The 18302-nt window shown below is 41.9% G+C and overlaps 1 protein-coding gene across 2 annotated transcripts in view; it reads left to right on the top strand.

Annotated features, from left to right (window-relative positions):
- The window catches only part of OLFM1 (olfactomedin 1), a 341156-nt gene extending 328608 nt beyond the window's left edge, over positions 1-12548 (top strand). For both annotated transcript variants that reach the window (XM_069609604.1, XM_069609603.1), the window contains exon 6: positions 8357-12548. In XM_069609604.1, the coding sequence (XP_069465705.1) occupies positions 8357-9031 (675 nt within the window). In that variant the 3' untranslated portion in view covers positions 9032-12548. The remainder of the gene's footprint in view (positions 1-8356) is intronic.
- Positions 12549-18302: the final 5754 nt, after the last annotated feature.

Here is an 18302-nt window from a genome sequence, read left to right as displayed (position 1 = left end):
TTTGGTGAGGTTTGGTCAAGGGGGGGAAGTTATAGGGGGGTTCCAAAATTGGTGTAGCCGGTAGCCATGGGCAGTGGCCAGATTGTCCGGGCCATGGAATAAATTCATGATCTGGACAATCTGGCTACTGGCCATGACCACAAAGGACAACACATGGGGTTAAATTGGCCATGTCCACCTGGGACCGGCTTTGTGGTAAAGTTGTTCAAAATTGGGCTAGGTTTGAAAGGGAAGAAAAATGTGCTTGTAGTAATGTGGTCATAGGGTTTTCTCTTTGCCTTCTGCAGGCTGCCATGGAAAGCGAAGAGGGGTCCTCTATGGAACCACACCTTCCCTTTCCATGGTGGCCATCTTAGAAAATCCTTTTTTGGCACCCCGGGTTCCCAATTTCAGACCCTAGGGTGCTAATGGCCTTCATCCCTCATTGCAGGGGCTGGAATAGGGGTATAATGGTCCGGACACCTCATTATCCACCCTCAACTCGCTTGGGCTGATAACTTGGGCTGCTTGGCTGGAATCCACCGTTCCAGTCCCTGGAACGGCGGATGAACGCCACAATATTCCCATTAGCATAACACAAAATGCAAATGGAAATGTTGGAAAATCTTATTGAGTCTATGTACTTTACTGAGAAATGTAAAGTAGATGGAATCTATAAGTTTGTTTTTTGTTCTACTTTTTAACTGTGAACAATGGTTCCTAAAGAAACATTTCTTTTGTTGTTTTTGGATGTATTTTGTTTTGGCAGGAGAGCTAAGAACGAAAGGTGGGGAAGGAAATGAGGGAAGAGGCCCCAAACGCTAATATGGAGGGGCAGGTTGACAGGGGAAAACGTTGTGCATGTGTTAATTCTAAGGTAGGGGGCAGTATTTCTTATGCCCCTTGATTACAGCAATGGTGGTGGCTCTTGGGGAGGAGGGATGGCAATAGCTGATGCCCTTTTATGATAAATAGCAGTTTTGCTAAAATGATGTACTGTGTACTAGATTGATAATGGATAATGAGTAGGAATAGATGTTGGAGCTGTGCAACGGAAATTGTGAAGTTGAAAGTTCCTAGATCAGTAGAAAATGCAGTTCCAAACTGTCAGCGAAGCACGGATCTTATCGTGAAGTGTGGACGGGTTCTCGGACACGTCACCATGTTGCACGCCAGCGTATGGTCATGTGGCACTGTCTGGAAGGTCTGCAATGAAGTCAGATGTTCAAAACCCTCTGCATTGTCCACAAGGCCTTCTGGGGCCTGGGTCCTAAATACCTTCAACTCTCTCTTCCCAAATATCTTCCTTCCCGAGCCCTTCGCTCATCCGCCTCCAATTCCCTCAGGGTTAGCCGCTTCTCGAAGCAACGAGCTGGGGGTAGATCTCTCTCCGCGGCAGGGGCCTCCCTCTGGAACAGCCTTCCTGCCTCCCTGAAACTTGAGGAGAACCATCTCCGGTTCCGGAAGCACCTCAAAACCTTCCTCTTTGCTTCTGCTTTCTCTCTCCCTCTCCCCTGCTGAACAGCTAATTTAATTCCTCACTGAAACTGCACTGATCCTGCAAATGGACCACTCTAAATGGCCTCGGCCCTGGGCCCCGCCACTCTCCACTTGCACTGATGCCCTGGAACCCCTTTGCACTGCGGGACTGTCTCTGTATCCCTACAGCCCTCCCCTCCCCCAGCACTTGTTCTGCACTTACCTCACACTTGCCACCAGCTGGCCCTATTTATTTATTTATTACGTAACGCCACTTACCTTGTACTGCACTTCCCCCCCTCCCCTTCCCCTTGCACTTTTCCCCCTCCCCCACCCCTGCACTTGCGCGATCTGAATGACACCTGGCCTAGTAAGATCGTTGTCTGTCTCCCTTTGTCCCCCCCTCCCTGCCTCGTCGCGCCTTGAAACACATGTGTATAGGCGCGTTACAAATACCATATCATATCATATCATATCATATCATATCATAGATGTCTATGGATGCAAAACTAGTTGAAATAGTTGCAAAAAGTGTATAGAAGTGTTCAAAATGATTCTAGAAGGTGGGAAATGGCAGAGGTTTAAGGTGACACTTTATAAATTGGACACAAATATTATTATATCTGGTAAGTATGATATTAGTAAGTTGTAGGAAAATAGCATGCACTGGTAAAAACCCATGAAATTCACTGAACAAACATTGTTAAAGGGACGTTATGGTTAATTTGCACTAATAAAAACCTATGAAATTCAGCAAAAAATAATTTAGGACGTTATGGTTACAAGTAAAATTGAAAAACCCCTGAAATTTGCCACTTATGGTAAGCTAAGCAACTATAACCAAACCGCTGCACGGATTTGGACCAGGTCTGAAACAACTGGGGCACAAAGTATTAACTTGCGGCCCATGCTTAGTTTGGGGTTATACAGTGAAGTAGTTATTTAAATATTTGACGGAGAAAAGAGTGCCCCATCCTCAAAAAAGATAGCTATATCTCAGGGATTTACCCACAACTGGAAGCTTTTAGAAATGAAACAGTCACCATCTTGCTTTTCTCTCAATGTGAGAGATATTCAGGGTTATAGCCAAGGCTATAGGAAAGGATAACAGAGGTAAAAAGCCATTTGTAGGTAAATAAATATTCAAATGCCATCAGGTTAGAGGTGGATGGGGGGGGCTAGGGGACTCCCAGTGAAATTTGGGAGTTGGAGGGTGTCTAGGAACTGAGTTTGCAACACAAAGCTTTCAGTAACCTCGGCAATAGCTGCAAATAGCCGACATCTCAAAACAAAACTGCATCACAGAAACAGAATGTGCTGTGTGTTAAAGGGAGAGGGAGTTTAGGAGGCCATCTGGGGTCTGGGGGTAGCTCGTACAGATGACTGGGGCACTTGGTGAGGGCCTGGGGGTACAGGAAAACATTTTTCATCAGCCATGTTTGTTATTTGCAGCTATAAAGGACTACGGATAACCAAGGGTATGTGTAGATCAGTAGCCGCAGATACAGTTTTTCAAAGATGTTTGACAACTATAGTGACAACAGGGGTGAAACATTACTGACACAATTGCCATCCAGGTCTCCCATTCATAAAGTAACTAGGACAGATCCTGCTTAGCTTCAAAGTGAAGAAGGGGACAGTTTTCTCAGGCATAAATGATAAATGATGGACCTTTCTTTGCTTTGAAGCTAAGTAGGGTCAGTCCCGCTGGAACTAAGCAGGGTCAGTCCCGGTTACTACATGGATTGGTGACCGAATGGACATCCAAAGTGATGTGATGAGTGATGTCATCATTGTGGCCATAGGCTGCGCAACAGGGGGTGCAAAGTTAAGTTGGCTTTAGCTGAATTTCAGGTGTTTTGTTGTGTTAAATTCTCACCTTAACATCCCTGCAACTAAAGTGTTTTCCTTGAATTTCAAGAGTTTTGGTATTCAATAGATTTTTAGAACGCTTTGTTGGGTGTCCTGACCCACGTTTGAGCTATCATGCTGCAACATTTGGTGCTGTGGGCTTAGAAAATCCAAGATGGCCAAGAAGCCCACATGTACGCCAGAATAGGAAAACTGTGCAGTACTGGCATGGAAAACATCATGATGTCCAGAACTTCCCAGAAAATGCACAGGGAAATGCATGAAGAATAGGCTGCCACCCATTTTTGCCTAGGTTGTGAGCACAGGAGGGCACTGCCTAAAACCACCATTGGGCTACCCACACAGTAGCCTGAAACCATTGGGAATGGCAATGCTGATTGCCAAAAGCAACCTAGAACTGTGGGGAATTCATTTTCTTAAATCCCAAAAATGGTTGCATTACCAGTACTCACCACTATCAGAAAGCCGGCGTTTTAAAACCACCAGACTTTTGTGTAAAACTGAACAAATGAAACAAAACCAGACCAAGGAAAGACTTGCTAAGAGGTGGATACAATGTAAAACTATACTTTGAAATGACTTGAAGGAAGTAATTATTTAATGTGTATGTAAAAATCGTAATAGACTTAAACTGGGGGACAAAAAGTGACATTTAGCTGAAACCTGGCTTAAGGAACTGGATTCCGCCTGACAACTTCCCCCCAATTGGAGTGAAACTGGATCCACAGCAGTTCTCAGGCCTGGCTGCATTCTGAGGGGAGGTTACCCCTCTCTGATTGAATTACCAAGGGACTGCTAGAGACTAAACAAAGGACCCAGGCAGAGGGTTTATTGGGGGGAGGTCATAAATGGCTTCCTCTTGAACAATTGGCCTTCCAGGGCCCAGGCAGATGGTTTATTGGGGGGGGGCGTAAAATAGCTTCCTCTTGGCAGAAGCTGGGAGGGGCAGGGTCTCTGAGCTTGGCAGAAACTGGATAAACTGGTTTCTACACCATGTGACCTGGGAAGACACACCCCTGTTGGCCAGAATAGGATTTTAAGAAAGATGTATAACTCATGGTGCGGACTTGTCAAAATTATCTAAATGGTACCATCATTCTTGTGATTTTTCTGCCCACATTTTAAGAGGTTTTAGGACCTGGTGGTATGATCTGGGGGGTTGCTAGTGGAAAATAGGGTTTCACTCCAAATGTATGCATGTTAAAAATCTGACACTTCCTTATATAAATGCATACATACCTTGCGCACATTTGTATACATTTTAATGACAAACCAATGTTGCATAGCCCACTAAAATCGAAAATATGTTGCCATTTTTGAATGCAAGCCTCCAGGAAGTGCAGAGTTTGATCAGAGTATACCTCATGTGATATGTGATGGGTGCATGTCATTTTAAAGAAATGTGTACCTGTGCAAATATGTATTTGGGTCAAATATAGATTTGTGTGCAATTTGACAGGGGAGTATCCTTTCTGCAGACCATAAAACAGCATCACCATGACACACATTTCCTTCCCCCAATCAAAGCAGTGCGGAAAGCTTGACCAATGGGCAGTTGAGAGAGGGGCTGGCTAGTGATGCTGCACACACACCCACTTTCAAAAGAAATAAAAAGAGCCACTGGAAGCTAGAGAGGAGATTCAAATCCATTTGCTGCAAAGCGCTCTGCCGGACCACACAACATCCAGAAGATACCAGATCCAACACTTAGACTTTAAAACTCCAAAGAACTTGATTCAGAACTCAAAGCAAGGGCCTAAACCCACAAACTGAGAACTCTTCTCAGCAGGCCTCAGCATCCAGCAAACCTAACAGCGGTAGCAGCATCCAGGAGCCTTGCAGATCAGCGCTGTGTCCAGAGAAAGCTGTGCAGAAAGATCCAGGAGCTGTGCACAGACGCTGTACCCAGAGATCCAGGAGCCGGGCCAGGAGCAGTGTCAGACCAGACCGCTGTGAGCAGAACCAGAGAGCTGACCCAGATCACTGTGAAGTGCCGAGACCAGAACCGGAGTCCAGTCCAAAACCTGACCAGATCCGTGGCGAGGCCTATTTCAAAAATATATTTTGAGTACCTAGCAGAACTGTGCAGAACCGATCTCTTAGTTAAAATAATCTAATCCAAACTATTTTAATCTAACCAGAACTGCCTCCGAGAAGTTGTCACTTGTCATTTTTAAAAGCTGTCACCTGTCATTTTGAGTTTACTTTAAATCCGAAAAACTACCTTTATTTAATCGTCTGTATCTCTGGAACCGTTTGGGCTAGGAACTTGGTTTAACTTTCCCCTGAAAGCTTAGAATCTCAGCTTTTCAACAAGCTTAGAACCGACTTGTACTCCTTATACTTTTGCCGTAATCGTGATTCACGCATTCACGAATTTTGCCGCGATTTGCGATTTGGTTAAAAATCCAGCCACGTGTAACCATCAGCAGTCATTTCTTTCCTTGCTAAAAATTTGTTTGCCTCTTAATCACCATCTCTGAATCATTGCTAAAGTGAGCCTGAACTCATCCCTAGTATCTCTCACTCACCCTGAACCTCCTAAAGGGAATTAAAAGCATTTTCAGCATATTTCTCACTGCATTGTCACCATATTCAAAGCATTTTGCCTGTGTTTCAAAACTCCTATCTGTTGTATAAGCTGCTGGGGGGGAATTGAACTGAATTCTATTTGATTGCATTCCTAAGAACTGTGTGCTCCTCTTCATCTCCTTACACTGCATAAAGGGGGGGTGAATTGTCCAAGAAAGTGATTACATTGGCCCTCATTACGACCTTGGCGGAGAACCATGGTGCTATTAGCACCATGGTCCATGGCGCTAAGTTGCCAACTCCGCCATGGTGGTTGGCGGACTTACCGCCCCATTCCGACCTTGGCGGGGCGGTAAGTCCCCAATCCCCATTTACCCTTCCCCATTCCCATTTTTGCCCCATAGGGCATAATGGGAGTGGGGAAGGCGTTAATTACGCCACCGTAAATTACGGTGGCGTAATTAACAACAAGGTCCCTTAGCGCCATGGATTTTAACACCTGCTAAAAGCAGGTGTTAAATCCGCCATGGCGCTAAGGGAACTCGTACTCAGGCGGTAAGGGTCGGCGATGTTTACGCCAGCATAAACCCCTTACCGCCTGGGTCGTAATGAGGGCCATTGTCTTTTGCTGAAATCCTATCAAGTTATTTTCTGTACTGCATTTTCATTCCACATTGCATCTATTTGAAACCATAAAAGTATTGTTGCTATCTTATCCATCCTATACCCACTCATCATTGATTATAAAGAAGTGTGCTAGTGCCAGACTATCCATTATTGATTACTGCTCAGATTAAGTGTGATATTCAATTATTAATTCATTATAAAAGTGTGATATATATATATATACTGTTAATTTTTTTTTTTCAAATAAACCTTTTAAACTTGCAAAACAGAACTACTTCTTGGCTCAGTGGGGTCAGGGGGATTCCAAGAGAGGGGTGTTATATAGGGGTAGTCATCCAGAACTCATGAACTGGACATAAAGATATATCAATAAGGGTTTCCATTCAGTATCCCAGACTAGGCATTGACTTAGCTGTAGTGTTGAATTGGATCCTCTTACAAATTCCAGACAACTAGCATGGTCTTGGGCCATGGTCAGTGGGCACGGCTAGCGATCACACACTTTGGTTAAGATGCCTGCTACAAGCCCCTTTTTTTACTGCAGGTCTCTTGGTGACTGTTGTGATACATCATACGACTCCAACTAACCACATTTAAGCAGCACGGAAAAGGGAATTGGTTTTTGAGGGGGACTCCCCCACAAAAGAAAGAAGTCAAACAAAGATATGGCAACTGTGAAATTGCAACAACCAAACTGTCCACATTTAATACTACAGAGATACACCTACATAGAACCATATTTTATAATGCTAGCCTGAATGGTAACCCGTTTCAGTTAAACTTCTAATTGGCATCTAACTATGGTGGGGGAGAGCTATAGACATTAATTAGATATATCTTAAGTAAACCGTTTTTAAACTAGCCTTTGAAAACCCAATATCTTTGACTTCTTGTAGGCAGTTATAGATGATTGCCAAACATTCACCATTCACAAGCTCTTGCCATAATTCCCCTTCACATATACAAGAATAATAATCGTTTGATATTGTACTCACATCATTTGACAGGTACTGCTGTCATACATCAGCTATTGCTATACAAAGTTTGGATACTGCCACTCTTGCCAGATTTTTGCCATAACATTCCAGCTACTCACAACACTGAAGCTGGGATTGGAACTGAAGGGCATGCTTCACGGCTCACAGTGAGTTAGAGCTCACTTAGGAGGTAAAGTGAGAAGTGTGCAAGACATCAGCTCAAAACATAAAGACCCTATGCTGCTTAGGCCATGGGATCCATTGGACAGATGACTGGATCCAATGAATTCTTGTCTTGGCAAGAGGAGGGCAACAAAGGGAGTGAGACATTTAGCCTGCCAACTATAACTGAAGGCAGGATAACAACTTTTATGGTGGAAGAAGGGGGTACTTGGCATTAAAATTAACCCATGTAAAGTGGAGAACAGTGAAGCACAGTGGCAACCATTATTTAGAACACCTGAATGCACTTCTAAGGCATGTATGTTGTAATTAATTATTAGGCCTTATCAGTGGTTTTCTTAGTTTTCATTGTGGCTTGGGGAAGGTCAGGATTTGATGCAATATACTATTTTATCTCAGATGTTTAATGTATTTGAAAGATGGCTCCTTACTTCTCTATTACATTGATGTGCTGTTACCTTCAAGGAGCTACCATAGAGTTCTTCTACTTTGAAGTGTTTTCAGTTTAGGTTTAAAAAATGTAGCATTGATCCTGTTAAATTAAAATCTCTTTATACATGTATTCCCCTTTGTACATTAGTTATGTTTTGTGTTGTGACTATCTATGCATTCCCTCAAAACGTCTCTAATCCAAGCACAATGTAGTGGCTGTCAATAGGTTCTTTACTTGTATTTCTAATACTGACAATGCCTTTTCTTTTGCCTAGGTTTGGTACATGGACGGTTACCACAACAACCGGTTTGTCCGAGAGTATCCTTCAATGACGGACTTCATGAACATGGGTAATTATAGCTCACACCGCCTCCCGCACCCATGGTCCGGGACTGGACAAGTAGTCTACAATGGATCGATCTACTTCAATAAATTCCAGAGCCACATAATCATACGCTTTGACTTGAAGACAGAGACTATTCTCAAAACACGCAGTTTAGATTATGCTGGCTACAATAACATGTACCACTATGCCTGGGGAGGACATTCAGACATTGATCTCATGGTGGACGAAAATGGTCTGTGGGTGGTCTATGCTACCAACCAAAATGCGGGCAACATTGTCATCAGCAAACTGGACCCCAATACTTTGCAGGTTATTCAAAGCTGGATGACTGGTTACCCAAAGCGCAGTGCTGGTGAAGCGTTCATCATTTGTGGTACCCTCTACGTCACCAATGGCTACTCAGGAGGAACAAAAGTCCACTATGCCTACCAGACCAACACATCCACCTATGAGTACATTGACATCCCATTCCAGAACAAGTACTCACATATTTCCATGTTGGATTACAACCCTAAGGATAGAGCCCTCTATGCCTGGAACAATGGGCACCAAGTTCTTTACAATGTCACCCTGTTCCACGTCATCAGGTCCGATGAGTTGTAGTCCTGGTTTCCTGGCAATGGACAAGAATGAAGAAAATGTATTCAAAGAAAGAGACACACACATTGATATATATACAAATAAATATATATATATATAAACGTATATATATAAAAGCTGCCAAAATAAAGTGTACCGTTGCAGAAGGAAAGCTGCTTGATGCATCACCTCAGCGTTCCTAGATTTCAGTAGGCCTCTGTTAGAGACTTGAGGAGAAACATCACTTTCTTGTGTACCTAAGAGTTTGCAGCAAGAACTGCACTTAAGACTTATCTTTTTCTTTTCCAAGTAGCAATTTAATCGACTAAATATATAAGGCAATGACTGTTGGAGAGCTCCTGGTTGGACTGCCTTCTGTACGGACTGCATGGATATCACAGTCAGCTTTTCTGGATGTGATTGTTCTTACCGGTGGGGGTGGGGGGTTAGGTTGTTAGTCAAGTGTCCCCACTTGGCAGCCTATGAGATCAAGTTAGCCTACCTTCACTCGCAATCCTTCGTAGCCACGGTCTCAGCTGTCTTCTGGTCATGTAGACACACCCTGCCGAGGTCCATGAAGTAGCTCTTGCCCCGAGAATTGGTGTCTTAGTGAACTATTAAACACAATGGCTTGAGTATGTATTATGAATATGAACAGGTGTTGTACCCATATTGTTTTTGATCTTATGTATCCAGCAAAAATATATTGTACTATGTCTGTCTGTCATTTATCAAAGGTCGTTGGTGGCATTTTGTTCATTTGATGCGATGCGTGTCTGGTTTTAAAACGACTGAGTAACTTGGGTCTCTAAAGGACGAATTTGTTTAAAAAAAGGGAAATCTAACCCAACATGTTTGATCAGTGTTCACCCCCCACACAAGTAGTCAATTTCATGTGAATGAATATAATACTAATACTTATCAGGAAATTGTATCTCTTTGCTGTGAAAGTATCTTAGCATTACCAGGTGGCAAAAAACAGCTTTTGTGGGGACTGTGCAGCAAACTTGTTTCCTCTAGGATATTTTGTTTAGGGCAAGAAGTACATTAGATTTTTTTTGTAAGAACAAAGAATTTGTACTATCCACGGTTATCTAAGGAACAATAAAAACATATTAAGAGACACCCATTTTACACTGTTCACATATAGGATTATTTTGGTCTGTATGAATAATTGTGTATGTGCGAGAATGGGCATGAAGATATGTGGAATTTGTGGTTTTTGCTTACTAAAATAAATTATATTTAGAAATTAGCCAGTCATCCAGCAAAGGTCATCAGAAATGGTCTATTTCAGTCTCACGATCCTGTTTCAATTACAACATACAGACTATAGAGATAAAGATGAATTGCTCACCTTAGCCAGTCCATTGTTAGTCTTGTAAACAGCATCAGCCTGGTAGTAAATTACTTACATTGCAAATATTGACCGATGCTATGAGTTGTTCATACAAGTTGTTCACAAATAGACTCTCTGCTACCTCCACCTCAATGGTATTATACAGTATGGTAAAACTCGAGTAAGATCACAAATTCCAGAAACTATTTTCAGAAATTTCATATAAATTTTCTAGCAAAACCAGCTCCTTCTTTATTTGATGTTTACGTTACATGTTTGAAAATACATAATTTCCTAGAGTGTGGGAGCCCCTCTAATAAGAACAAACATGGTTCAAGTGACCTGTTATTTTGAATATATTCCACTCAGGAGGGTAGATCCACGTTTTAGCTCACTGCACCCTTCACTTTATAAAGTTTGAAAATATATAGTAAAACTAAATGATTTCTGAATTTGTACAGTTAGAGGTTGGTACCTGTTCATGTCAGAAATGTATCATGGTTTAACAGGTATAACAAATAGGAGCCCATTAGAGAAATGGGCTGAGTGTGCGCTGCACTATGACCATGGTTCTAGCCCTGCAGTACACTTGGCCTACCACACTCTGATCAGCAGAACTCAGATGAAGCCCTTGCTGTTGGGAAATCACTGTCCACAGATACTTAACTCGATCGCTGCTATGCATCATGTGTCAAATTCATATAGGGGTACAGACAGCTGAAAATGTTGGGGGGGGCATGAAATCTGAAGAAAAGGTTCCCTTCGCCAAATGATGGGGACAGAATGGTGTTCCATGAAAGTTGGGGGGGGGGCAAACACCCCTGCCCCCTGCTAAAATTACACCCAGGGTTGCAGTTGCAGATTTCAGTAGAACACCATAGGGCGAAATGAAATTGACCATTGCCTCTCTTTTCTGCTTCGGTAAGTAGCATAGTAGCATGCTGTGTATTTCCTCTCCAGCCTAGTGCTTCACCCAGGTGGAAACAAGTCACTGATCACCATTGCGTTCCTTTATATAGTAAGACCGACAAAAGAGTGAACAATCTATGGCCAATTCATATCCAACATACATGTTACTAATGAAAATGATTTAGAGAACAGATCCACTACAGATCCAATACCATAATGCTCTAGATAATTGCATACAAACATATAAGTGTGCGACATCTGAAAAACCCAGACAGAATTGGGTAATGTATAAAACACTTGGTTATATGATTGAGCCTGTAAAATCTGGGAAAATCAAACAAATGGTGTAAAATGGAGATCTCTGCAGTAGCATTCAAAAAGACAGCCATGTCTGTTACACACACCTGTCAGGCTATTATGCAAGTCTATGCAAAAAAGGACAAGTATACTCGTCCTTGGCACTTAAGGGGCTAAATCTTTAAATCATCAAACATCACTGGCTTTGTTCCATAAACAAATTCTGCTAGTGGTAAATCACTGCATGGCTGATGTTACTCCTCTGTCAAGTAACATAGGGGGTGGTAGTGAAATTACACTTTAAAGCCAGTAGAACATATACTTTAATGCTATCCTAGCATTAAAGCCTATGAGATCAAGTTAGCCTACCTTCACTCGCAATCCTTCGTAGCCACAGTCTCAGCTGTCTTCTGGTCATGTAGACACACCCTGCCGAGGTCCATGAAGTAGCTCTTGCCCCGAGAATTGGTGTCTTAGTGAACTATTAAACACAATGGCTTGAGTATGTATTATGAATATGAACAGGTGTTGTACCCATATTGTTTTTGATCTTATGTATCCAGCAAAAATATACTGTACTATGTCTGTCTGTCATTTATCAAAGGTCGTTGGTGGCATTTTGTTCATTTGATGCGATGCGTGTCTGGTTTTAAAACGACTGAGTAACTTGGGTCTCTAAAGGACGAATTTGTTTAAAAAAAGGGAAATCTAACCCAACATGTTTGATCAGTGTTCACCCCCCACACAAGTAGTCAATTTCATGTGAATGAATATAATACTAATACTTATCAGGAAATTGTATCTCTTTGCTGTGAAAGTATCTTAGCATTACCAGGTGGCAAAAAACAGCTTTTGTGGGGACTGTGCAGCAAACTTGTTTCCTCTAGGATATTTTGTTTAGGGCAAGAAGTACATTAGATTTTTTTTGTAAGAACAAAGAATTTGTACTATCCACGGTTATCTAAGGAACAATAAAAACATATTAAGAGACACCCATTTTACACTGTTCACATATAGGATTATTTTGGTCTGTGTGAATAATTGTGCATGTGCGAGAATGGGCATGAAGATATGTGGAATTTGTGGTTTTTGCTTACTAAAATAAATTATATTTAGAAATTAGCCAGTCATCCAGCAAAGGTCATCAGAAATGGTCTATTTCAGTCTCACGATCCTGTTAATGTATAAAACACTTGGTTATATGATTGAGCCTGTAAAATCTGGGAAAATCAAACAAATGGTGTAAAATGGAGATCTCTGCAGTAGCATTCAAAAAGACAGCCATGTCTGTTACACACACCTGTCAGGCTATTATGCAAGTCTATGCAAAAAAGGACAAGTATACTCGTCCTTGGCACTTAAGGGGCTAAATCTTTAAATCATCAAACATCACTGGCTTTGTTCCATAAACAAATTCTGCTAGTGGTAAATCACTGCATCGCTGATGTTACTCCTCTGTCAAGTAACATAGGGGGTGGTAGTGAAATTACACTTTAAAGCCAGTAGAACATATACTTTAATGCTATCCTAGCACAGATAAACGACTACCAGGGGAGATAAATACACCCAGGGTTCATTACTTCCGTTGGTAAACATACAGTCAGTCCTTTATTTTAATTTCAGGGGCTGGCATGTGACGTCAAACTCCCAAATTACTCATACATCATAACATGTTTGTGCTCTATTAGTACCCGGCGAGAGTCAAGCAGAATGCAACACGCATTCTGATTGGCTCTCGCCGGGTCCTTACCCGGCCGAGAATTCTTTGATTCTCGGCCGGGATTCCAGCCGCCTTGTCCTCGGCGGGGGGGCATGGCAGCCCCTCAGACAATGAGGAGGCTCAAAGCGGGGCCACCCCCGCTCCGAGCCTCCCCACGGCTGAGAGACTGCCTTCGCCCCCCGCTGGGGACTCAGGTAAGCTTTTTTTTTTCTTTCCCTTCCCTTCCCTCCTCCTCCCTACCGCACCCCACTTACCTTCTTGCTCATGCATCCCTGGTGGGGGACAATGGCAGCCTCCAGCAGTGTGGAGACTCTGCGCCTCCACACAGCTGGAGGCTTCCATCGACCCTGGCTGGGGACGCAGGTAGTTTTTTTTTCCCCCTCTTCGCCTCCCTCCCGCCCTCCCAACCCCACTTACCGTCTGCTTTTTTTTCGGGAGCGGACGCGCAGGGATCACTTGTGTTCCGAGCGCGTCTGCTCCCAAAGGCCGCCATGGAAAGGGAAAATGGACTCCTGTTTTCCCTTTCCCAGCGGCCATTTCCTTGGTCATTTTTTTTAACGCCGCAGCTTTTCGTGACAGAAAAGAATGCTTTTAGTGCCCTGGTCATGCATATATTGCGTGCCGGGGTACTAATAGCAATATGACCCTCATGGCGGGGGCATATAACTATAGGCATATTGCTTAATTAATGCATTACCCATTCTTTATACCACTTAGACTTCCAGGTACAATCCGGTCTAATTTTAGGATTTGATGCAATCAAAGATTGGCTGCATTTTGTTCCATTATCCAAAATAGCTCATTGCAATACAGTTAGGCCGGCTGTAATTTTACCACTGGTGGTAATTGGCCTCAGTGGTTTTTACCACTGCAGAGAACCATGCAGAATGGGTTTTTCAGTTGATCATTATGCTTCACTTTTGTAGTCATCATTTTATTACTGCCGGATGTACTTGGCAGTAAATGTTGGTGGTATTATTAATGCACTATAAGTAATATGGTCTCATCACTGCATTTTTCAATAGCAAATATAACTAATAATTAAGAACACATTAACCATTATCAGATGCTGGCAGTCTTAGGAGTGCTAGGCAAAAGCATTTGTTTTGGCAATGAAGACATTTTGTTTAATGAAGAAAAAAAATGCTATACTATCACTACAATAAGCAGGAGGTATCTTCAGCAAATTAGATTCACAAATAGAAAAATGTTTCCTCTTTAGAAAATTGTTCCTTAAAATTATCATTGTGTTTCTTTTGAAGAACCACTGATTACTTAATTAATTAAATTATTGTTTTTTAGTATGTTGATATGGGCAAAAACTGTATAAAAAAAAAACAAATGGAATTTGAAATTGGTAGGAAATTCAATTTCACCAGACAACACCCAGTTCATCTTTGTCAAATTTCATTCGCCCACCCATAGGTACTATGGAAAAGATGTTCTATTACAGGAAATGTTATTTAATGGAGACTTTTCAGCTTGTACTCTAGAATGTTAAAACTTTGCCAATCCCACTACACAGTGATACATTAAAGCATAAACCTATTAAAAAAGATTCTTATTTCAAAAACATTTATCAAAAGGTAAAGCTATGCAAGAGATCTTATTTAGCTCAATAATTCTGTTCCATTTGTATAGTGGTACAATTATGTGATTTTACGTTTTAAAGAAGGTAGAAAACCATACATTTGGTATGTGGAGGATCGCCTGGTGCCCTTAATCGAGTATTAGCTGAATGGAAAGCTGCTAAAAGATGTCTAAGTAAGAAGGATGGAGCTTGGAAAAAAGTGCATATCTGGAAGCACAGGTGACTGTAAAACCGCAGTGAACCTCGCTGGCACCTGGATTGATTCAATACCGTTTAGCAAAGTCAGTTTGATAATGATTATTGAAACCATTTTAGAAATACCATCTGGTATTGACTACTGGGAATGAAGACACAAATCCTAAAGATTTCTCTCCTGAGATCACATCATGGACAATTCCATGCAAGGACAAGTAAGACAGCCAGCACTGATCCGGGTTAGAAAATAGGACAACGAGAGAAAGAGTTTGGTTATGACTTAGCTGGAAGGAATCCCAAGAGGTACAGAATAAAAAGAATGAAGTATGATAAATCAGAGACATAATCTGATTTACCATGGCTGTCTGTAAAGTTTATCTAACGTTCACATGCTTGCAAAGGTCTAGCCCAGGGTTGCCAAAATCCAGACCGAGAGGGCTGCAGACCTGATTGGTTTTCAGGATATCCCTCATTAATGTTCATGAGACAAATTTGCATGGATTTAGGCTTATATGCAAATTTATGTCATGAATATTATTGAGGGATATCCTGAAAATATAACAAGGTTCCAGCCCTTGAGGCCTGGAGTTGGGCAACCCTGGTTCAGTCCATGTTTTTTTGTAAAACAGGAAAAGAAAATTGTAAAAGTGTATATGTCAACTCTTCACAAACAATGTAGGGAAAGGCAAAAGAAAAACATTGAAAACATGTCTTGCATTTAATTCAGTGATCCTTTACACACAGTGAAAAACTGAGACCGTAAACAGTGCTCATTTCATTTTCATGATATGTTGAAATCTCCACAGTGATTAGTCTGCCTGATGGGTAACACATGTGGAATTGGAGTGTGCCTGTATTCATCCAATATATGTATAAAGGGTCACAAGCACATTCATAGAAACCAGGGCAATTCTAAATCCTGATGTTCAAAGAAAGAGGTGTTCTGAAATTTTTAAAATGAGAAGTATTGCTGATACCTAATGGGCTAATGAGCCTGGTCATATGACAACAAGGTACCAGACACCAAAGACACAAAGATTCTGACTTTTTCGCCAAAGTCAGGGCTGGTTCATCGATCTTCACATAGGGTGTCCCACATAGAACAACCAGAAATGCCACTAAATGTTGACTCTTAGATGAAAGGCAGCTGCCTCAAGGTTGGTCATCCCAAGCTTCCCACTTGCAAAAGAACAAGTTGTGGAATTCAATTTACAATATTGTCCCAATACCCAAAGGAGATTTGAAGAATTTACTTCAATCTTCTGAAGAACAAGAAAGACCAGAAGAAAAGAAAAAACGATTTTCCAAGATTATGGTAACTTTTTCGGGTCCAAGATCCTACAGATGAGGCATTATAAACATGGAGCAAAGTTAACTTTAGAAGTCACCATCACTTATTTAGTATTTGATTATATTTAATCTCTCAAACCTATTGAAGGGTAACGTAGTCAAAGAAAGATTTACATGTGAATAACTTCAATGCAAATTATTTGATTGCATTTAGGTTATTCTTAAAATCCGACTGTACTTTACTAGTTAGTGGCACAGCAAACCAATGCCACATTTTGTAAATGTAATAGCCAATATTCCATATTGCAGTACCTAAGTGCTTTTAATTTTGTTGTGATAAAGGAAGAACACATAAAAAAACTTTAATTCACCAACCAGATGGTAGTGAAGAAATTAAAAATAAAAACGAGTTAACATCCACCAGTGTAGTTTGGAGAACGTAAGTTTGTATCTCAAAATAAAGATGCGTATTACCTGTTTTATTACACACATTTTTAATTGTTAAATTACAAAAAGCTACATGTATCTGTTTAATTTGGTGATTAACAAAGTTTGATATATTGCATGATTATGATCATACTTCCTTTTGTAGTATTTCACTGTGTACAGTAACACATTCAGATAGAGAAGGATAGACTGGCCTTATGACATTTAGTATTTTTTTTTATTTATTTGGTTTTTATAGTGCACCTATACACATTGTGTTTCAAAGCACAAAAAGGTGGGGAGGGGCAGGGATGACAAAAGAGAAACGGTCCTACTAGGCCTTATGACATTCGGATTGTGCAAGTGCAGTAACAGAAGTACGTGCAGGGGATGGGGGTCCGGAGGGTTATGTGAGTCCCCGGGTAGGCCAGGTGGACAAAGCCCAGGGAGATGAGAGTGCAGGAGTAGAAAGGTCCACGTTCTAAGTGCAAGGAATGGGCCGGAAGGACCAAGGGGGTGCATGCCCAGCCAGGCTAGTGCAGGGGAGAGAACCCAGAAGGGCAACTTCAGGTTGGGGGAAATGGGCATAGTGGAGGCCAAGTGCAACAGTAGTCTGGTAGGAGAGAGTCTGGTGCCCTGTAAGATTCTGAAGGAACCAGGCCGCCAGTCAAGAGACAGAGGGGGGGAATAATTAGCAGAGAAGGGGGAGAGGAAAGGAGTTAGAGAAAAGGAGGGTCTTGAGAAGCTTCTGGAACTAAAGGTGATATGTTCAAGTCTGAGAAGAGCAGGGAGGCCATTCCAGAGGAAGGCACCTACAAAGAGGAGAGATCTACCCCAGTCCCCCACTCTCTGTTTGGAGAAACGTCTGATCTGCAGAGAGTTGGAGCTAGAAGACCGAAGGGTTCTAGCAGGGAGGTATTTGGGGAGAGAGCATTAGATGACACCAGAAAGTCGTTTATATGATGCAGAGGGTAGCATGATGTTGTAGTTAAGGCACTCCTGGTCGTGTTGGAAGCTTAACATGTCTTGCTGGGCCTTCATTTTAGAGATGGAAATATCACACAATAAAACAGCAGAAGAAATCTGACCCGGGAAATATGTTGGTATAAAAATGTATGATAATGAATTCAATCCTTTTCAGCATCTCACCACTCCCCAACCCTACTGTTCATGCAATGTCACACAACGAACATTTATGATTGATGAAACGTGTTTTGGTTATGATTAAACAGGATCTGCATAATCTGGTCAACGTCTTTCCCTTTCTCATATTGCAATGCCCGTTCTTAAATATTTGCCCTCGTCCTAGTCTCGTGCCCTCAGGGAACAAGCATTAAACATATAGGCCCTCATTACGACCCAGGCGGTAAGGGGTTTACGCCGGCGTTAACTTCGCCGACCCTTACCGCCTGAGTACGAGTTCCCGTAGCGCCATGGCGGATTTAACACCTGCTTTTAGCAGGTGTTAAAATCCATGGCGCTAAGGGACCTCGTTGTTAATTACGCCACCGTAATTTACGGTGGTGTA

Source organism: Ambystoma mexicanum, chromosome 8, assembly GCF_040938575.1.
Source record: "Ambystoma mexicanum isolate Mex_15411 chromosome 8, UKY_AmexF1_1, whole genome shotgun sequence".
In the NCBI taxonomy this organism is placed as follows: domain Eukaryota; kingdom Metazoa; phylum Chordata; class Amphibia; order Caudata; family Ambystomatidae; genus Ambystoma; species Ambystoma mexicanum.
The sequence above is the reverse complement of the archived record's forward strand: the minus strand, read 5'-3'. Positions and strand labels throughout refer to the sequence as shown.